The 22,346-nt window shown below is 52.9% G+C and overlaps 1 protein-coding gene across 1 annotated transcript in view; it reads right to left on the reverse strand.

Annotated features, from left to right (window-relative positions):
* Nucleotides 1-22,346, reverse strand: part of TOX2 (TOX high mobility group box family member 2) — a 243,177-nt gene that overhangs the window by 86,481 nt on the left and 134,350 nt on the right. The window contains exon 3 of the mRNA XM_054173557.1: nucleotides 2,737-2,982. Within this exon, the coding sequence (XP_054029532.1) occupies nucleotides 2,737-2,982 (246 nt within the window). The remainder of the gene's footprint in view (nucleotides 1-2,736; nucleotides 2,983-22,346) is intronic.

Raw genomic sequence — 22,346 nt, forward strand, 5'->3', positions numbered from 1 at the left:
TGGCACGCCGCTGCATTTGTAAAGCACTTCCATAAAGCAAGAAAGAGAACATTTCCCAAGGACTCCTCCAAAATAAATTCTTTCAGACAGAGAGAAGCTGCTTCATAAATCCCTCTCTTCTCCTTTCTTTGGGTATTTTAGGAAGTGATTTATAAGTGCCACATCACCCCCCCTTCAAAAACTGAGACAATCAGCGGGGGATGAAATGATGGTGTTATGAAAATAGGGGTCAGGCAAAGGGGCCATGCTTTAAATGAAGGCAGGGGAAAGAATGCTTCATCTGAAATTGACTCTCTTTTTTTTTTCCTTGTCTCAGAAATGAATGTTTGAATCACCCAACAACCTAAAGAGCCAAGGCAGAGCCCTCAGCAACGGTCAATTCCCTCGCAGCGGGCCGGTGGTTCAATATTGATGGGGCAGAAGAGGATAGTTTGCCTTAAACACATTAACGGGGGTGGGGGGTGGGGGCTGGGAGACACAGCAAGGCTTGGAAAAAAAGCCTTGGGACTTTCCTAGGCGAAGAGCTAATGTCCCAGTTAAATATTTAAATACCACCACCTCTCAGGCCAGTTATCTCCTCAGGCAATCAACACCCTGCGCCCTCCAGCCAGCAGGCAGCGGTGGCAGGCTCCAGACACTCTCTTTAAGCAAAATTAACTGGGTGATATCGATGCCAGCCGCTGCAAATCAATGATCTCAGAGAGGAAACAACGTGGCCAACTAACCATGGGGCTAAATCTTGCTAAAGAGGGAAGTGTTATTAAACAGCAGCGGGAATAATTCAATGCCGCTGTCAAAATCAAGTCGCAGCCTTCCCCTCGGTGCTGCTGCTGCTGCTCCAGAGGCCTCGCAAGGTCTAATTAGCCCTGAAGTTTCTTCCCAGAGCTGCACTTCACTTCATTATCCCTGCCCTAGCTGCTCCTCCAGAAGAGTCATTTGAAACCTCACCAGGTATCCCCTTGCCTCGGCGCGAGCCGAGAGGCAATTTGAGTGTGCAAGTGCAAGGGGGGATCTGGTTCCCACCTGAAATCAATAGGGCAGCTTTACCTTCATGGGGCACCCATGCTTCTCCTGCTGAGGCTGCTGGGGACAGCAGGACATAGGGGTGACAGGTTGGGGGCCCATCTCCCAGCAGGAGAATGGGTGTGGGGTGTAGGGGCTATCAGAATCACAGCAATGTTCAGCTTGGAAAAGTGCCTCAGGATCACCAAGTCCAACCCAGAGCCCTACTCTGCAAGGGTCACCCCTGAACCATAGCCCCAAGCACCACAGCCAAACCACCTTGAAACACAGCCAGGCCTGGGGACTCAACCACCTCCCTGGGCAGCACATGCCAATGACTGACCACTCTTATGAACACTGTCAGGGAGGCTGGACTTGAATAGAATAGAATAGAATAGAATAGAATAGAATAGAATAGAATAGAATTAACCAGGTTGGAAAAGACCTTTGAGATCATCAAGTCCAACCTATCACCCAACATCTTCTAATCAACTAAACCATGGCACCAAGCATCCCCATCCAGGCTCTTCCCAAACACCTCCAGTGATGGTGACTCCACCACCTCCCTGGGCAGCACATCCCAATGGGCAATCTCTCTTGCTGGGAAAAATTTCTTCCTCACCTCCAGCCTGAACCTCCCCTGGCACAGCTTGAGACTGTGTCCTCTTGTTCTGGTGCTGGGTGCCTGGCTACAACCTCCCTTCAGGGAGTTGTAGAGAGCAAGAAGGTCTCCCCTGAGTCTCCTCTTCTGCAGGCTAAGCAACCCCAGCTCCCTCAGCCTCTCCTCACAGGGCTGTGCTCCAGACCCCTCCCCAGCTTTGTTGCCCTTCTCTGGACACCTTCCAGCAGCTCAACATCTTTCCTAACCTGAGGGCCCAGAACTGGACACAGGACTCCAGGTGTGGCCTAACCAGTGCAGTGTACAGGGGCAGAATGACCTCCCTGCTCCTGCTGGCCACACTGTTCCTGATGCAGGCCAGGATGCCATTGGCCCTCTTGGCCAGCTGGGCACACTGCAGGCTCATGTTCAGCCTACCATTGACCAGCACCCCCAGGTCCCTCTCTGCCTGGCTGCTCTCAGCCACTCTGACCCCAGCCTGTAGCTCTGCCTGGGGTTGTTGTGGCCAATGTGCAGCACCTGGCACTTGGATGTGTTCAATCTCCTGCCCTTGGCCTCTGCCCATCTGCCCAGCCTGTCCAGGTCCCTCTGCAGAGCCTCTCTACCCTCCAGCAGATCAACTCCTGCCCCCAGCTTGGTGTCACCTGCACATTTACTGCTGATGGACTCAATCCCCTCGTGCAGATCTCCAGAGGTCCCTCCCAACTCCTAGCATCCCTTGATCCTTTGATCCTGTGATCCCATGAACTAGGGGCTTTGGCAGGTTACCTTCACATAGGGTATGGAGCACATGCACTTTGGTTTGGTGAGAACATGAGGTACACTGATGAAAACAACCTCCCCCCTGCTCTTGAGTGGTTAACAAGGCTCAGGAAGACACCAAACTGGACACACAAAATTGCCACCATGAGCACGGCCACGCAGGTGACTGAAGTGTCTGCCGCCACCCCCAACCCTGGTGGGCAGCAGTGCAGCAAGGCTGGGCTGTGTCACCAGCTCCTCCCAGCCCTCAGCCCCAACATCTCCTCCTTAACACCCTTCTACCTTCGGTTGACTCCTAACTCAAAATTCAGAGGGCCTTTAATCACAGGTAGGCAGAGGAGAGAGTCACTGACCGTGGGGAGCTGGCTGGAGAGAAGATGCCCATCCTGACTCAACATGTTGGAGACCATGATGGCTGGCAGGTCCATGTTCTGGTAGGGGTAGGCTGGTATCAGGCTGTTTGGAGGGAGGCTGTGGCACAGAGAGTGATATCCAGTTTCGTGGTCCACCAGGTGCAGGAGGGAAGGGTCAGGGAGATTCGGAGGCGTTATGGGAGGGATCTCATAGTCTTCGTTGCTCTCGTTCTGGCCATTGTAGGTCTGAAAGGTGCAAAAGACATTTGGCAACGTGTCACTGCCTTGCTGCCTCAGCAAAGAGCCCTCTGTAGCAAATACAGAAGTACATTTGGGTGAAAATGGTTTTATTTTCATTAAAAAGACATCAACAGTCCCAGGCACCAGCAGGTTGTAGCTAGGTAGGGCATGAGACTGAGTGTGGTGTCCACTGGGGACACCGTGAGTCCTTCCTTGCACACCTCAGATCCAGATGGGGCATCCCCACTGCCCTCCTCTCCCATGCTGCATCCCTCTGGCACATCTTTAGCTTGCCAAACACCCAGTAGAACCCTCGGGGCTGAGACCACAGCCAGGTGAGCTGTGCCATGAAGCAGCACAGCCATGTCATGGATTCATAGATTCATAGAATGGTTTGAGTTGGAAGGGACATTAAAGAGCATCCAGCTCCAACCTCCCTGCCTTGGGCAGGGACACCTCCTGCTACACCAGGCTGCTCAAGACCTGGCCTTGAATCCCTCCAGGGAGGGCACATCCATAACCTTCCTGGGCAACCTGCCTCAGCATTTCACTGCCCACATTCTAAAGAATTTCTTCCTAATCTCCTGCCTAAATCTCCCCAATTCCAGCTCAAAGACTTCAGCACAGCAGAGAAAGTGACCTGCTGGAGCTGGACCAGAGCAGGACATGGCAATGCTGGCAGGGCTGGAAGCCCTCTGCTGTGAGGCCAGGCTGAGAGAGTTGGGGTTGTTCAACCTGTAAACGTGAAGGCTCCAGGGAGACCTTCTGGTGGCCTTTCAGTGCTTAAAGGGGGTGGTCAGAAAGCTGGGGACAGAGTTTTGAGCAGGGCCTGCTGTGACAGGACAAGGGGTGATGGTTCAAAACTAGAAGAGGGAGATTTAAACTAGAGAGAAGAAAGAAATGCTTGACACTGAGGGTGGTGAGAGCCTGGTCACCCAGAGAGATGGGAGTTGCCCCTTGCCTGGCCCATTCCAGGTGAGGTGGTTTGGGGCCCTGAGTAAGCTGCTCTGCTTGCAGCTGTCCCTGCTGACTGCAGGGGGGATGGACTGGATGACCTATAAACGTCTCTTCCCACCCAAAACATTCTAGGATTGTATGATCCTGCAGGAAGGTCACTAGGAAGTCCCCTGGAGCCTTCTCTTCCCCAGGCTGAAGCACACCAACTCTCTCATCCTGCCCTCCCCCAGGAGGGGCTCCAGCTCGCTGATAACAGCTCCAATGTCATTTGAAGAGGCTGGAGGTGCCCTGACCAGGCAGTGCTGTTGGCACTCCTTCTGCTTCCTGCATTTTCTGCTTGCTTGTTTACTTCCAAGCCTTTCCAAGTTAAATGGGGAAAGGAAGATGTTCTTGCACCTGTGCAATCGTTTGCACTTCAGAGCCAAACATATTTGCTTCAGACTGTGAGTGTGAATCCAAAATTATTAATTATCAGCAGAGGCTATAATGAGTCTCTGGCAGAGGAGACCTCTTCTGAACAGCTACTGTTTCACAATACTATTACAGCATTTGAAATTCTGATTAGCCAGGGTATTATCCAGATGGATTTGAAGCTAAATTTCCCAGATCACCTAGTTTCATGCTTGGATTTCGACTTAATACTTGGTTTAAGAGCAAAACCTCAGATGTGTGCAAAACCACTTAAGCACTGCAGGCTTTATTTATCCACTGCCCCGGAGCTCCCGCTCAGATTGCTCCCCATTCACCCCAGCCTGCAGGGAGCAAAGCCTTGGTAACAGAAACCCCAGGCTGAACTGGAATGCAGAAGTCAGTGGGAGAGGAGCAGGGAGCAAGGAGTTATCTGTGGAGAGGTGGAAGGGCTCACAGTGGGAGAGATGTGTCCCTGGGGTTGCCAGAGGAGAGGGACTCTCCTTCTCCCCCCAAAATGGGGCCTGGAAGAGCCTCATCCTCTGCTAAAGCTCAGCTCCCATTTCTTGCATCTCTTTGTCCCATTGCAAACAGAGGTGAGAAAAAAGCAGGGAGAGCACACCATAGAATCATGGTTGTGGTTGGGAGAGACCTCCAAGATCATCAAGTCCAACTGCCAACCCAGCACTGCCAGCTCACCACTGATCCATGTCCCTCAGCACCACATCTTCATGGCTTTTCAGTCCCTCTAGGGATGGGGACTCCACCACTGCTCTGAACAGCAGGAGTCTGTTCTATCTTATTTTTGCCAGGGAGGAGTAGAGACAATTTCTGTCCCACTGTGTTTAGGCACCCTGCCACAATCCTGCTGCAGCTGAGGGAAGGGTCTGCAGTATGCCATGCCCACGTTCCCCCCCTTTGGGGGGAAGAAACTGTCTCTCATGTTCAACCTAAACCTCCCCTGGGACAACTTGAGGTCATTTCCTCTTGTCCTATCCCTCCCAACCCTTCATGTTTCCGAGATTCCCACTGGCTGCAGGGAAATCCAAGTGCTGTAAGAAATCCAATAGGTAGCCTGGGCTGATAGCTCCATACCCCGGCTGCTGTTCAAGGGAAATTCAAGCCCAGCTATTTCCCCAGCCAGCTTCTGTCTGGCTGGGGTATTGCAGGGGGAAAAGGCAGAGGATGTGCACAACAGGAGACAGTTAGATCCCATTTAATACATCTAGCAGCTTGCTTTCTGTTTGGGCTGCACTCCTGGAGGTACATCCATTCTCTCCCAGTGATTTAAGAGGATTTCACTCCATGCTTTGCAGAAAGGGATTTAAATAAATCATTGCACAGCAAACTTGTTCCTCCAACTGGCTTATTTTGGTATCAGGTATACAAGCAAGTGGCTTTGCTGTACTTAACCAAATTATGTAAAAACCCACTCAAAGTTTCCTAAAGCTCTCTTCAAACCTACAAGCTCCTTGTGCTGCTGCTGCCGCCGAGCAGCTCACCGGAGGGCTTTGAGGTGGTTTTGCACAGCCCTGCACCGTTCTGCCTCAGCCTTATTCCACCCAGGGAGCAAAAATAAAACAACCCCAAACACACAGCACAAACCACAAGCCAAAAGACCTGTTGAAATCACAAAGCTCTCCAAACAGCTCCAGCGCTGTGCAGAGGTATCGAAATGCCAATCAAAGCTGTGCACCAGCAGAGGCAGAGCAGCCAACGTCCAAGGCTGAGGAGGGGAGCGGGCGCCTGCCGCCCCGGCGCCGCCACCAACGGCCCCCTGCAAACCACCTTTATTCTGATTGCGCCTTAAACAGATTGCTGGGGAGACAAGGAAGGCAGATGAGGCAGATAGCCCCTGGGAAGGGTGGGAAAGGAGGGTGGTTTATTGTTCACGCAGGCCGGGCTGCCCTTGGACACATCCGTGGTGATGTCTCGGTGCCCGCCGAGGGTGGCCTCAGAGTGTGGGTGCAGTGCAGAGCAGTAACACCCAACGCTCCTTCCCACCCCCATGTGGGCTACCCTGCAGATTATATTTCCTATTCTTATGTTAATTCGAATTAAATTAAACAGCCAATTATGCTGATACATTACAAATTAGATTAGTGAGCAGCTCTGAACCCATTCATCCCACCAGGACTCCAGAGAAGCTGCTAAAGGGCTGCCCATTACGGGAGACAAAAAGGATCCAGGGTATTCCACTGTCAAACAGATGACAGTCGTTGTGATTACACATTATGCCTCTTCAAATTACAACACTGGAATCAGCTGGAACGACAAAGCTCTTCCTGCAAGCCCCTCTCCTGGCTCACGCTGCAGGGCAGCTGGGTGCTGCTTGGGGTAGCAAACCCCTGCCTCTGCCTGCAGTGGGATAGGTCTAAGTGCTCTCAGAGATGGGACAACGACTCTCCTCTGGCCCCCTCCTTACCTTCAGGCCCCTGTGCTTCTCCATGCCCCAGCTGTGGGGGCTTTGCTGCAGGGCTATGTACCAGCAGGCATGGACCAAGCTGCCCCGCGCACAGAACAGGAGCTGTGCTCCATGCTTGCATAGCCATCCACAGGATGGCATTGCAGCAGGTATAACCAAGCTCCAACAACAACCAAATCATGTCTAAACCCCATGTTTCCTTCTTGAAAGTCATGTTTGAACAGGGGGCCCTGGGTTGTCTCCACCCACTTGTCAGAGGACAGAGGGGTGGAGGGGAGGTTGATGTGGGCACATGTGGGAATGATCCATCTTGCTGTGCTCCTGCTATGAAGCTTCCTCACCACCCTTTCGTCATGCTTTGCTGGGCTACAGCTCTCTAGGTTTGCACCTTTGGCACAGGGAAATGTGTAAGGGTCTGCAATGAGGAGAAAGGCTCTTGGTCCCAGCAAGGTGACACCCAAGCCAGGGACAGGACCAAGAGAGTCAGAGCAAGTGACCACATTAACAGCTGCTCCCTCCTAGCTCACAAGCACAGGGCTGGGGGCACATTATTTGCTCTCTAGAGGAAGGTCAGCATTATTGAACCCCTTGGTGGGGCACTGGGTGACCTGCATAGCAAGGTCCCATTGCCAGAGCTGCAGTGGCACCAGCTGGGACAACCTGTGCTACCAGAGCAGCAGCAGCTCTTGGAGACACCCCATCACGGCCTCTTGCCAATGCTGCTCCTCACCTCAGGGGTGATGTTCTGGAGAGGGAGACAGGGATGCATGGGAGGCACCCAAACCCCCCAGGATCTGCAGATGACCCACATGGGGAAGGACACAAGAGCTTGTGCAGCAGGAGAAGGCTAAGAGGGAGGTCTGGGGAGAAGTGAGGCTGGAAGAGGATTCAGGAGCTGGCAGGAGCAAGTTCCTGTGGGCAGGATGATGGATAACAGAGTGAGACAGCACATTCCTCCAGGGTAGCTTTGGCCAGTGAGGAGCAGAGCTACTGGAGGATGAAGGAGGAGGACAGGAGTGCCTGCTGCTTGAATGCATGCTCCAGCAACAGCAACTGTGCACACCCTGACCAAATCTGTGCTGACCAGGACCCTGATGCTGCCTCTTTGTGGGTGCAGAAGAAGCAGGAGTTGGAGAAAATTAATTTTACAGGGGAATGAGCTGGTCCCTCTGTCTCCAGTGCCCCAAGCATAGGAAGCCTGGGTTTTAACAGTAAAATTGGATCTTCTTTTACATGGCTGGATTAGCACCTGACTTATAAACTCATCAAGCTGTGGACATCTTCTGAACACGATCTGAAGCTACAGCCAAAAGTTACTGTGGGTCAAGGAGAGAAGTGAGGAGCAACCAGCAGCCAGCAATGAGCAAGGACTGAGCATTTCACAGAATCCTCTCCCTTTGCTCTAACAGCACACATGCCCCTCACAAAGGAATAAGGGAGAGAAACAATCCCCCCTTTCTTCTGCTCTTATCAGCAGGCTGCACCAGGCAACACTGGGGGAAGGCTGGGCAAGAGGTGCTGGAGCCAGAGCTTCTCTGCAGCCCGAGGCTGGTTGGGTTCAGGGCTGCTCTGGGATCAGGCAGCAGGGCAGCTGGGGAGGGCTTCAGCCATGGAGCCTTCTTGTCTGCTTGGAAAAAGCCAGGCCACATCCCTCGGGGTGTTAGGGCCCTCCTGGATGTGTTTGCACCCAACCACCACGCTCCCTGAGACTGGTGGGGTGTGCAGGGATGGGAATGGAGATGCCTGTTCCCAGCTCTCACTATCTATCCAAAGCATTGGGCCAGATTTGCACCTCTAGCTCATGCAGCCTGAGCCCAGATGTTTCTCTGCCTTGCTGCACACACAGCCCAGAGGAGAAGGCTCTCAGGCAGGAGGTGGCTTTGGGGAATCACAGAATCAGAGAATCACCAAGGTTGGAAGAGACCTCAAAGATCATCAAGTCCAGCCTCTCACCACAGCCCTCATGACTAAACCATGGCACCAAGTGCCACATCCAATCCCCTCTTGAACACCTCCAGGGATGGGGACGCCACCACCTCTCTGGGCAGCACATCCCAATGGCTAACAACTCTCTCAGTGAAGAAATTTCTCCTCACCTCCAGCCTAAACTTCCCCTGGCAATGGCAGTTGGCTGACTTCTGCTTCAAACTTGGAGCACATAGAATACATAGAATACATAGAATAAACCAGGTTGGAAGAGACCTTCAAGATCATCGCATCCAACCCATCAACCAATCCAACACCACCCAAACAACTAACCCACGGCACCAAGCACCCCATCAAGTCTTCTTCTGAACACCTCCAGTGATGGCGACTCCACCACCTCCCCAGGCAGCCCATCCCAATGGGCAATCACTCTCTCTGTATAGAACTTTTTCCTAACATCCAGCCTGAACCTCCCCTGGTGCAGCCTGAGACTGTGTCCTCTTGTTCTGGTGCTGGCTGCCTGGGAGAAGAGACCAACATCTGTCTGTCTACAGCCTCCCTTCAGGTAGTTGCAGAGAGTAATAAGGTCACCCCTCAGTTTCCTCTTCTCCAGGCTAAGCAACCCCAGCTCCCTCAGCCTCTCCTCGTAGGGCTTATGTTCCAAACCCCTCCCCAGCTTTGTTGCCCTTCTCTGGACACCTTCCAGCAAGTCAACCTCCTTCCTAACCTGAGGAGCCCACAACTGGACACAGGACTCCAGGTGTGGCCTAACCAGTGCAGTGTACAGGGGCAGAATGACCTCCCTGCTCCTGCTGGCCACACTGTTCCTGATGCAGGCCAGGATGCCATTGGCCCTCTTGGCCAGCTGGGCACACTGCAGGCTCATGTTCAGCCTACCATTGACCAGCACCCCCAGGTCCCTCTCTGCCTGGCTGCTCTCAGCCACTCTGACTCCAGCCTGTAGCTCTGCCTGGGGTTGTTGTGGCCAATGTGCAGAACCTGGCACTTGGATGTGTTCAATCTCCTGCCCTTGGCCTCTGCCCATCTGCCCAGCCTGTCCAGGTCCCTCTGCAGAGCCTCTCTGCCCTCCAGCAGATCAACTCCTGCCCCCAGCTTGGTGTCACCTGCAAATCTACTGCTGATGGACTCAATGTCCTCATCCAGATCATCAATGAAGATGTTACAGAGCACTGATCCCTGGGGCACACCACTGGGGCCTGGCTGCCAGCTGGCTGTGGCACCATTCACCACCACTCTCTGGGCTCAGCCTCCAGCCAGTTCCTAACCCAGCTCAGAGAGCTGCTGTCCAAGCCAGGGGCTGACAGCTTGGCCAGGAGTTTGCTGTGGGGGATGGTGGCAAAGGCCTTGCTGAGGTCCAGGCAGACCACATCCACAGCCTGCCCCACATCCACCAGGCAGTCACCTGGGCATGGAAGGAGCTCAGGTTGGTCAGGCAGGACCTGCCCTTCCTAAACCCATGCTGGCTGGGCCTGAGCCCTTGGCCACCCTGTAAGTGCTGTGTGACTGCACTCCAGATGCCTGTTCCATGATCTTGCCTGGCACTGAGGTCAGGCTGACAGGCCTGGAATTCCCTGGCTCATCCAAGCGGCCCTGCTTGTGGATGGGCACCACCTTGGCAGCCTCCAGTCCTCTGGGATGTCTCCAGTGAGCCAGGACTGATGAAAACTGATGGAGAGTGGCTTGGCAGCTCATCTGCCAGCTCTCTCAGCACCCTGGGATGGATCCCATCTGGTCCCATGGACTTGTGGGGGTCTAAGCTGCTGAGGAGAGCTCCTATCACTTGCTCATGGAACTCAGGGAAACTATGCAGCTCCCTGGCTCCTTCTGCCAGCTCTGCAGGCCAGCTGTCTGGTAGATGTTCTTTCCCGCTAGTATAAATTGAGGCAAAGAAGGTGTTAAGTACCTCTGCTTTTCTTCATCCTGTGATACAACATTCCTTTCACTTCATCAGTTCTTCCTTGAAGCAGGTCCAGCCCCCCTGGACCCCTTTATTTTTAAGGGCTTTCTCCCAAGGAACCCTCTCAGGGTTATTGACCCCTGAGGCCTCCAGGTGTTCATTTTTCCTGGGTGCTCTGGGAATAACTTTTCCTGTGTGTCCTTCACCTCAGTGCTGTGAGATGGCCTGATGAGCACGGTGCCCCTGCACTCTGTCTGCCATCAGACTCAAAACCACAGTCAGTGCTGCTGCTGCTGCTTCAGCTTTCACTCCTATGTTGTACCTCCTCTTGAACTGCAAAGAAAGCCAAGCCCTAGCAAGCTCCCACCAACCACCCAGCAGCAGAACCATCCTGCCCGACCCCATGTGGCAGTGTTGCCAGCACCCACAGGGAAGAAGAGGCTGCTTTGGATCCATTCACCCTCTCCTGTGCAGTGGCTGGGTGGCTCCCCAAGTGCAGCTGACCTCAGGTTAGGGGACATCCAGATATAGAACAGAATAGAATAGAATTAGTCAGGTTGGAAAAGACCTTTGAGATCACCAAGTCCAACCTATCACCCAGCACCATCTAATCAACTAAACCATGGCACCAAGTGCCTCATCCAGGCTCTTCTTCAACACCTCCAGGGATGGTGACTCCACCACCTCCCTGGGCAGCACATCCCAATGACCAATCTCTCTTGCTGGGAAAAATTTCTTCCTAACATCCAGCCTGACCCTCCCCTGGCACAGCTTGAGACTGTGTCCTCTTGTTCTGGTGCTGGCTGCCTGGGAGAAGAGACCAACCCCCACCTGGCTACAACCTCCCTTCAGGGAGTTGCAGAGAGCAAGAAGGTCTCCCCTGAGCCTCCTCTTCTGCAGGCTAAGCAACCCCAGCTCCCTCAGCCTCTCCTCCCAGGGCTGTGCTCCAGACCCCTCCCCAGCTTTGTTGCCCTTCTCTGGACACCTTCCAGCATCTCAACATCTTTCCTGACCTGAGGAGCCCAGAGCTGGCCACAGGACTCCAGGTGTGGGCTGAGCAGTGCTGAGCACAGGGCAGGATGAGTACAGGGGCACAGTGACTTTCCTGCTCCTGCTGGCCACACTGTTCCTGATCCAGGCCAGGATGCCACTGACCTTCTTGGCCACCTGGGCTCACTGCTGGCTCATGTTCAGCTGCTGTCTACCAGTACCCCCAAGTCCCTTTCTGCCTGGCTGCCCACCAGCCACTCTGACATCTCAATGCAGGGCAGCTCCTCAGGGACCAGATGTGATTCAGCCAAAGCCATAACCACAGCCACATTTCTAAAGCTGTTCCACATCCACCATGCAGGTGATTCAGGAGGAAGCTCCAAGTGTGGAGCACGTCTACAGAGGAAGCTTTCTCCTGCCCTTTCCTCTGCCCTGTCCTTGGGTAAGAAATGCTCCACAGGTGGCCAGCAGCATCTCTCTGCTGTGCACTGGCATTTATCACAGAGGACACAACTTGCCCAAAGGCCTGGGAAAGCATTCTCCTTGGCAACATGGCAAACGTCCAGTGCCCCCAGCTCTCCTCTGACCCATGCTCTGTGTGAGGATCCAGGAGCTGCAGCCAAGCATCGATCCAGAGCCACGTTATTCACAGTGAGGAGGACAGAGATTTGCAGGATTATTGCAGGTAAATATTTGCCCTGTCAAATAACATCCAACAGTAAATAAGAGCCTAAGAGGGAACATTCATTCTTGGTAAGGTACAAGGAAATACGTAGGCTGGTGTGATCCATTCCACCTCAGTCATCCAGGTGACACAAACCACCACAGGCTCTGTGCCATTCCTCACTCAGTAACTAGGCTTTGCCTGCAGGAGCTCTCTGCTATAGGAATGTGACCCTCTAGACACTTCAGGGTTTAGATGGGTATGACAGATCAAAGCCAGCCTCAAAAGTCATAGAATGGTTTGGGTTGGAAGGGACCTTCAAGACCATCTGGTTCCAGGCCCCTGCCGTGGGCAGGGACACCTCCCAGCAGCCCAGGTTGCTCAAGGCTTCATGCAACCTGTCCCTGAACACCTCCAGGGGAGGGACATCCACAGCTCTGCTGGGCAACCTGTGCTAGTGTCTCCCCACCCTCACTGCGCAGAACTTCTTCCTCATCTCCAGTCTCAATCTTCCCTTTTCCAGCTCAAAGCCATTGCCCATGGTCCTGCCACTACAAGCCCTTGTCAAAAGCTGGGGAGTTTGCAGAATGAGGACAAACATAGCTGATTGTGAGGCTGAGAGGTGTGACCAAGGGCTACACCTTGATCAGGGAGGACACAGTATTTATGGAGTGCTTGTATCACCCCACGAGCAGCCATGGCAATCCTGACCCTCCCACCCAAGCCCAGCTGGACACAGAGATGGCAGCAGGACATGAGGCCCAAGAGCTGTGCCCCCAAGGGGACTGCTCCACTCCCAGCAGCACAGCTTGGTGAAGGGGCTGCAGCAAAACAGGCAGGAGGTTTGTGGGGTGTCTCAGCTGTGCCAAAGCTGGATGACACATCAGATGGGGTCAGAAGCCAGAGAAGCATGTTGCCTTGTCATGCAGAGACTTTCCCTTTCTCTTACACACATATAAAAGGATTCACTATGAGCCAGAGTCCCCACAAGCTGCAGGGCACACCGGGTTGAGAGACAATCTTGGGCCATATAAAGAGGAAAAGAGCCCAGACACAATGAAAAAGATAAAACTGAAGCTCAAAGAATCTCAGAATCAGCCAGCCTGGAAAAGACCTCAGAGATCATCAAGTCCAACCTATTGCCTAATACCTAACAGCTCCTGACAATTAAACCATGGCTCCAAGTGCCACATCCAAGCCTTTCTTGAACACCTCCAGGGGTGGTGACTCCACCACCTCCCTGGGCAGCACATCCCAGTGGCCAATTACTCCCTCTGTGAAGAACTTTCTCCTCACCTCCAGCCTAAACTTCTCAGGTGCAGCTTGAGACTGTGTCCTCTTGTTCTGGTGCTGGGTGCCTGGGAGAGGAGACCAACCCCCACCTGGCTACAGCCTCCTTTCTAGAAGCTCTAGAGAGCAATAAGATCTCCCCTGAGCCTCCTCCAGGCTAAACACCCCCAGCTCCCTCAGCCTCTCCTCACAGGGTTTGTGCTGGAGACCTCTCCCCAGTCTCCCTGGCCTTGTTGGTAGAGGCAGGCTACCTCTCATTTCCTTGGGAGAGAGCAAACTGCTCTCCCACCACACACCTGACTCACCACAGGCACATGAGGAAAAACTTCTGGAGTCCTAGAGCAGGCTGCTCAGAGAGGTTGTGGAGCTTCCTCCTGTGGAGACTTTCAAGACCCCTCTGGATGCATTCCTGTGTGAGCTGCCATAGGGGATCCTGCCTTTGGCAGGGCGTTGGACTCAATGACCTCCAAAGGTCCCTTCTGACCCCCACTGCTGTGTGATTCTATGATTCCATGACCACGTTTGCATGAAGGGGACTTTGATACATTTCTCCAGCACAGGAACCACAGAGGCACAGAACAGCTGCAGGGACAGAATCATAAGCTCAGGTGGCAGGAGAAGGTGGAAGTCACTTGGGGTCAGCAAGGAAAATCCCCTGGTGCTTGCTGCGGGGTGGCTGCGGGGGGGGGGGGAGGGGGGGGCGGTTGGCACCACATGCCCAGGAGGATGCCAAGGGTGCTGTGCTCACACCTGGGAGTCCCAAAGCCCCATGCCAAGAAGTGAAGCTGTGCTGATTTTCCATGTCAGCAGCTTTGAGGCTTAGGGATCGAAATTGATTTGCCTCATGGTGGCACATGGAGATCCATCGTGCGAAGAGCAAGGCCAACACATCAGGAGGGGAGGGAAGGATAAAGGCTGTACAGAAAGATTTATTAACAGCCAGTCACAGACAGTCTACAGATTGGCTTTGAAATGTTCCCAGCTCCTTTGACACTAATTTTCAGATGGTCAGGATTTTGACTGGGGGGATGTGGTCAAAAAGGAGGAAACAAGTTCCTGCAGCTTACAGGCAGTTTGTGTGCTGCCCACGCAGTGGCTGACCTGCAGCACCACATCACCAGGGAAAAAAAGCTAAAAAGGATAGGATAGGATAGGATAGGATAGGATAGGATAGGATAGGATAGGATAGGATAGGATAGAATAGAATTAACCAGGTTGGAAACGACCTTGAAGATGATCAAATCCAACCTACCACCCAACACCATCTAATCAACTAAACCATGGCACCAAGTGCCTCATCCAGGCTCTTCTTAAACACCTCTAGGGATGGTGAATCCACCACCTCCCTGGGCAGCACATCCCCAGGGCCAATCTCTCTTGCTGGGAAAAATTTCTTCCTAACATCCAGCCTAAACCTCCCCTGGCACAGCTTGAGACTGTGTCCTCTTGTTCTGGTGCTGGGTGCCTGGGAGAAGAGACCAACCTCCACCTGGCTACAACCTCCCTTCTGGGAGCTGTAGACAGTAAGAAGGTCTCCCCTGAGCCTCCTCTTCTCCAGGCTAAGCAACCCCAGCTCCCTCAGCCTCTCCTCATAGGGCTGTGCTCCAGACCCATCACCTTCTCTGGACACGTCCCAGCAACTCAACATCTTTCCTGAAGAATGGAGCTCATAGAATCACAGAATTGTCAGGGTTGGGAGGGATCGCAGGGACCCAGCAGTTCCAATCCCTCTGCCATGGGCAGGGACACCTCACACTAGATCAGGTTGCTCAGAGCCAGTTCCCTGAACAATTCAGAGCAAAAGAAATCAGCCCTATTGTAGGCTGTTAAAAATGCCCTGCCTCCTTCTTTCCCCTCCATTTATTGTTGTTGTTATTACTATTACTATTATTATTATTATTAATCAGTATCTGATCCAGGGTTGGAAGAGGTTTAGAAGACTATGGGAATATGTCAAAGAGGTTGTTTTCAGACAGCTTTGCAGGATTCTAGGGACTATTTGCCTTTGCCTTAGTTAGAGAAAGCTATGTTTTGTCTTTGACTCAGAGAGCAATGTAAAGACCTTGGCAGTGAAGGAGAGAAGCTTGGCAGAATTTGGTTGGATGTGTCAGAATATTGTTTTGTTATTTTGACATACTGTATGCCTTAATTACCCCTAAGCCAGTAGGAAATGACCAATTGAGATGGGACACCTCTGCCTTCTGAGTCAGTCATCAGCAAATTTGCAGATGACACCAAGCTGGGAGCAGATGTTGGTCAGTTAGAGGGCAGAAGGGCTCTGCAGAGGGACCTCGACTGACTGGACAGATGGGCAGAGCCCAACAGGATGGCATTCAACAAACCCAAGTGCCAGGGGCTGCACTTTGGCCACAGCAACCCCAGGCAGAGCTACAGGCTGGGGGCAGAGTGGCTGAGAGCTGCCAAACAGAGAGGGACCTGGGGGTGCTGATTGACAGCTGCCTAAACATGAGCCAGCAGTGTGCCCAGGTGGCCAAGAAGGCCAATGGCATCCTGGCCTGCATCAGGAGCAGTGTGGCCAGCAGGAGCAGGGAGGTCATTGTGCCCTGTGCTCAGCAGTGCTCAGGCCATACCTTGAGTCCTGTGTCCAGTTCTGGGCTCCTCAGTTTAAGAAGGACATTGAGAGACTTGAAGGTGTAGGGCAACAAGGCTGGGGAGAGGCCTTGAGCACAGCCCTGTGAGGAGAGGCTGAGGGAGCTGGGGTTGCTTAGCCTGCAGAAGAGGAGGCTCAGGGGAGACCTTCTTCCTCTATCCAACTCCCTGCAGGGAGGTTGTAGCCAGGTGGGGGTTGGTCTCTTCTCCTAGGCACCCAGCACCAGAAAAGGACATAGCAGCTTAGAATAAACCAGGTTGGAAGAGACCTTCAAGATTATCCAGTCCAACCTATCAACTAATCCAACACCACCTAACCAACTAACCGATGGCACCAAGCACCCTATCAAGTCTCCTCCTAAACACCTCCAATGATGGTGACTCCACCACCTCCCTGGGCAGCACATCCCAATGGCCAATCACTCTCTCTGTGTAGAATTTCTTCCTAACATCCAACCTAAACCTCCCCTGGCACAGCTTGAGACTGTGTCCTCTTGTTCTGGTGCTGGGTGCTAGAGAGAAGAGACCAACCCCCACCTGGCTACAGCCTCCCTTCAGGGAGTTGGAGAGAGCAAGAAGGTCTCCCCTGAGTCTCCTCTTCTGCAGGCTAAGCAACCCCAGCTCCCTCAGCCTCTCCTCACAGGGCTGTGCTCCAGACCCCTCCCCAGCTTTGTTGCCCTTCTCTGGACACCTTCAAGTGTCTCAATGTCCTTCTTAAACTGAGGGGCCCAGAACTGGACACAGGACTCAAGGTGTGGCCTGAGCAGTGCTGAGCACAGGGCAGAATGAGCTCCCTGCTCCTGCTGGCCACACTGTTCCTGATGCAGGCCAGGATGCCATTGGCCCTCTTGGCCAGCTGGGCACACTGCAGGCTCATGTTCAGCCTACCATCAACCAGCACCCCCAGGTCCCTCTCTGCCTGGCTGCTCTCAGCCACTCTGCCCCCAGCCTGTAGCTCTGCATGGGGTTGTTGTGGCCAATGTGCAGCCCCTGGCACTTGGATGTGTTCAATCTCCTGCCCTTGGCCTCTGCCCATCTGCCCAGCCTGTCCAGGTCCCTCTGCAGAGCCTCTCTGCCCTCTAGCAGATCAACTCCTGCCCCCAGCTTGGTGTCAGCTGCAAATCTACTGCTGATGGACTCAATGCCCTCATCCAGATCATCAGTGAAGATGTTACAGAGCATGGGGCCCAGCACTGATCCCTGGGGCACAGCACTGGGGCCTGGCTGCCAGCTGGCTGTGGCACCATTCACCACCAGTCTCTGGGCTCAGCCTCCAGCCAGTTGCTAACCCATTGCAGTGTGCTCCCATCCAACCATGGGCTGACAGCTTGGCCAGGAGTTTGCTGTGGGGGATGGTGGCAAAGGCCTTCCTGAGGTCCAGGCAGACTCCATCCACAGCCTGCCCCACACCCACCAGGCAGTCACCTGGGCATGGAAGGAGCTCAGGTTGGTCAGGCAGGACCTGCCCTTCCTAAACCCATGCTGGCTGGGCCTGAGCCCTTGGCCACCCTGTAAGTGCTGTGTGACTGCACTCCAGATGCCTGTTCCATGATCTTGCCTGGCACTGAGGTCAGGCTGACAGGCCTGGAATTCCCTGGCTCATCCAAGCGGCCCTGCTTGTGGATGGGCACCACCTTGGCAGCCTCCAGTCCTCTGGGATGTCTCCAGTGAGCCAGGACTGCTGAAAAATGATGGAGAGTGGCTTGGCAGCTCATCTGCCAGCTCTCTCAGCACCCTGGGATGGATCCCATCTGGTCCCATGGACTTGTGGGAATCCAAGTGGCTAAGCAGATCACCAACTACCCCATTCTGGAACAGAGGAAGACTATGCTGCTCCCTGGCTCCTTCTGCCAGCTCTGCAGGCCAGCTGTCTGGAAGACATTCTGTCCTGCTAGTATAAATTGAGGCAAAGAAGGTGTTAAGTACCTCTGCCTTCTCCTCATCCTTTGTTACAACATTCCCCTCCATGTCCACCAAGGAGTGGAGGTTGTCCCTGCCCTTCCTCTTGCTATTAATGTATTTATAGAAGGACTTTTTGTTGTCCTTCACAGCAGAGGCCAGGCTAAGCTCCAAATGTGCTTTTGCCTCCCTAATTTTCTTCCTACAAGACCTAGCAACATCCTTAAACATTCCCAAGCTGCTCCAGGGGAAGTTTAGACTGGAGGTGAGGAGAAAGTTCTTCACTGAGAGAGTCGTTCGGCATTGGGATGTGCTGCCCAGGGAGGTGGTGGAGTCCCCATCCCTGGAGGTGTTCAAGAAGGGCCTGGATGTGGCACTTGGAGCCATGGTTTAGTCATGAGGTCTGTGGTGCCAGGTTGGACTCGATGATCTTTGAGGTCTCTTCCAACCTTGGTGATGCTGTGATACTGTGATACTAGAGAGCCTTGCTCTATAACGTAATAAACATCTTTGCCTGCTTACATCTTGCCCAGAAAGCTTTGCTCTGGGTGTTGAAAACATCGACACTTTTACAATCCAGACCTGGAATCCTGTCAAGGATGGTGGACAGCAGAGAACTCTAACTCCTTGTTATGTGGAGAGTGATTTCATGACTTCAGTGGGGGGAATGAGATGCAATTTCGTCAGCCCTCGTCTGCACTGCTAGTGACCAAGCCGAACTGATCACCGGGGATAGCACTCCCGTGGCAGCCATTCTAGAAGGGGTTGTTAATAGAATTTTATATGCTGTTTTGTTTTTTCTGATTCATGTCTTACACTACATCAGATCCCTGGTAATGCCAGCACTTCTGAAAATCAGTGCAATTATGGCTTTCTTGTTGCCTTGTCATTCTTTCCCTTCCCCCCGCCCCGGGATAAAAATGTCTCTGCAGAAGTCATCTTACTGTACACAAACCAAAATGGGGAACAGAAATATAGCTCCAATTAGGCTTGATTCTCTCTCCCTCTCTCTTTTTGGTGCCTAAATAATTCATCTCTTTCTGAGACCATTATTTACAGGCACCACATAAAGCCCACAGCTCATGAGGCGGAGGATGCACTGGGTCACAGGCTCACAGGATGTCAGGGGCTGGAAGGGACCCAAAGAGATCACTGAGTCCAACCCTCCCCACCAGAGCAGGACCATACAATCTAGCTCAGGTCACACAGCAACACATCCAGACAGGCCTTGAAAGTCTGCAAAGAAGGAGAGTGCCCCTGTACTCAGCACTGGTCAGGCCACACCTGGAGCCTATGTCCCGTTCTGGGCAGTTTGGGAAAGATGTTGAGCTGCTGGAAGGTGTCCAGAGAAGGGCAACAAAGCTGGGGAGGGGTCTGGAGCACAGCCCTGGGAGGAGAGGCTGAGGGAGCTGGGGTTGCTTAGCCTGGAGAAGAGGAGGCTCAGGGAGACCTTCTTGCTCCCTACAACTATCTTAAGGGAGGCTGTAGCCAGGTGGGGTTTGGTCTCTTCTCCCAGGCACCCAGCACCAGAACAAGAGGACACAGTCTCAAGCTGTGCCAGGGGAGATTTAGGCTGGATGTTAGGAAGGAGTTCTTCCCAGCAAGAGAGATTGGCCATTGGGATGTGCTGCCCAGGGAGGTGGTGGAGTCACCATCCCTGGAGGTGTTTAAGAGGAGCCTGGATGGGGCACTTAGTGCCATGGTTTAGTTGATTAGGTGGTGTTGGGTGCCAGGTTGGATTTGGTGATATCAGAGGTCTTTTCCAACCTGGTTAATTCTCTTCTCTTCTCTTCTCTTCTCTTCTCTTCTCTTCTCTTCTCTTCTCTTCTCTTCTCTTCTCTTCTCTTCTCTTCTCTTCTCTTCTCTTCTCTTCTCTTCTCTTCTCTTCTCTGCTCTGCTCTGCTCTGCTATGCTATGCTATGCTATTCTGTTCTACTCTATGCTATGCTATGCTATTCTGTTCTACTCTATGCTATGCTATGCTATTCTGTTCTACTCTATGCTATGCTATGCTATGCTATGCTATGCTATGCTATTCTGTTCTACTCTATGCTATGCTATGCTATTTCTCCCTCTGAGGAGCCTGTTCCAGTGCTCTGTGACCCTCACAGTAAAGAAGTTCCCCCTCATGTTGAGGTGGAACCTCCTGTGCTGCAGCTTACATCCATTGCTTCTTGTCCTATCCCAGGGAGCAAGTGAGCAGAGCCTGTCCCCTCCCTCCTGACCCCCAGCCCTCAGGTATTTATAACCATTCATTAAATCCCCTCTAAGTCTTCTCTTTTCCAGACTAAAGAGCCCCAGCTCCCTCAGCCTCTCCTCACCAGGCAGTGCTCAGTCCTCTAATCATCCTTGCAGACTGGTTTCATCCCAACACACACCAGTTTTGTCCTAGTTGTCATCCTGCCTTTGATTGCCTGTGAATTACTGGGGGGCTGCTGGGGGGGGTTTGCAGGCATGGAAATGACTGTCCCATGGAGCAAAGTGGTGGGGGATAGGCAGTAGGCTTTGCAGTCCAATTATTGTGTTTATTAAAAATGTATCTAGGAAAGCCCAGGCAGATCCCCAAGGTCTCTTGCTGAGGAAAATCTCTGGTTCAGGGAAAGGTTACAGTTACCATAAAGGCAGACAGATGCACGCATGGAGAGCAGCAGTGTGCAGCGTGCAAGGGTAGAGAAAGGATTAGGGATGCTGTGCTTATCCTTCCCAGGGAAGAGAGCAAGACAGACCTCTCATTCCCCTGTGACACAGACAAAAATGAGTTTTGAAAGTGGTTATCCCCAGGAATAAAGAGAAAGGGAAAAGAATGTAATCCACCTCAGATACCTCAGCCCTTCCTCCCACTGCCAGGCTTCAGCTGCCTTATAGAACCATAGAATAGTTTTGGCTGGAAAAGGTCACAGAGTCCAACCCTCAACCTAACACCACCATGGCCATTAAACCATGTCCCAAAGTGCCACAGCCACATGTTTCTTGAACACCCTCAGGAGCTTCTCACAGCCCCAGCAAGTCACAGAATCATAGAATTGTCAGGGCTGGAAGGGACCCCAAGGCTCAGCCAGTTCCAACCCCCTGCCATGGGCAGGGACACCTCACACCACAGCAGGTTGCTCACAGCCACCTCCAGCCTGGCTGCAAACACCTCCAGGCAGGAGGCTTCCACCACCTCCCTGGGCAGCCTGTGCCAGGGTCTCACCACCCTCATGGGGAACAACTTCTTCCTAACATCCAAGCTGAATCTCCCCATTTCCAGTCCCATCACTCCCTGACACCCTCAAAAGTCCCTCCCCAGCTTTCTTGGAGCCCCCTGCAGATACTGGAAGGCCACAATTAGGTCTCCTTGGAGCCTTCTCTTCTCCAAACCGAACAACCCCATTGCTCCTAGTTCTATCATTACCTGACAAGTCCCAAAAGAGAGCTCTGCCTGAACCTGCTGGAACAACTCTCCCTCCAGATGCACCTTCTCATCCCACCAAATCCATCCTGGAGAGAAAAGCTCTCAAAGCCACTTGCAGAGCAGAATGGAAGCCTGTGACCATATAGCCTTCTATTGTCCTCCTGAGAGCTCAAGACCCACTTGGTCAACTGGAGCAGCATTCTGTCAACATGCTGACCTAAAAACTGCCCAATGCTGGACAGCATTTTGGGGGAAGATATAAAAATCCCAAATGAACCATTCGTGGGAGCTCCTCAGAGAACAGAACAATTCATCCCTTCCTTTGCCCTGCCTCACCTGGTTTTACCATCCTCCCCCTGCCCTGCCTCTCTCACAACCTCTTCACTTCAACATCTGGCAGCAGGGGCAGCTCCCCAGGCTCCCCACAAAACTGCCACTTGTCAGGTTTGCTGCTGTGACTTCTCTGAAATGCCACTTTCATGAGACAGAGCAGGTCCAGGCATCACCTTCCTCTGCCCCACGCTGGGGGCACACAGGGAGCTGCTCTAGCTGGACCTCCCCACCGCCAGCTCTGCAGGCTGAATCCTGTGTGGCAACACCAGGTCCCTATAACCCTCAGTGCCCAAAGAAGCAGATGGGATATTAAGGCTCAAAATCTGCTGACTGTTTTCAGAAGGGGGTTGGACTTGCTGCTCTTCAGAGGTCCCTTCCAATCCCTACCATTCTCTGATTCTGCGATGATTCTTTGTTGCCTTATGCAAACGTCAGCAATAAACAGAGCTTCTAAAACCCTTCTGTGGCATCTTCCTAAGGCATGTTTGGTGCATAGCTGCTGCTGGATCACCCACAGTGGTACCTAGCTTCAGCTATATTTTAGGTACTGACCCAC

This window comes from Dryobates pubescens, chromosome 26 (assembly GCF_014839835.1).
Source record: "Dryobates pubescens isolate bDryPub1 chromosome 26, bDryPub1.pri, whole genome shotgun sequence".
Taxonomy (NCBI): Eukaryota; Metazoa; Chordata; class Aves; order Piciformes; family Picidae; genus Dryobates; species Dryobates pubescens.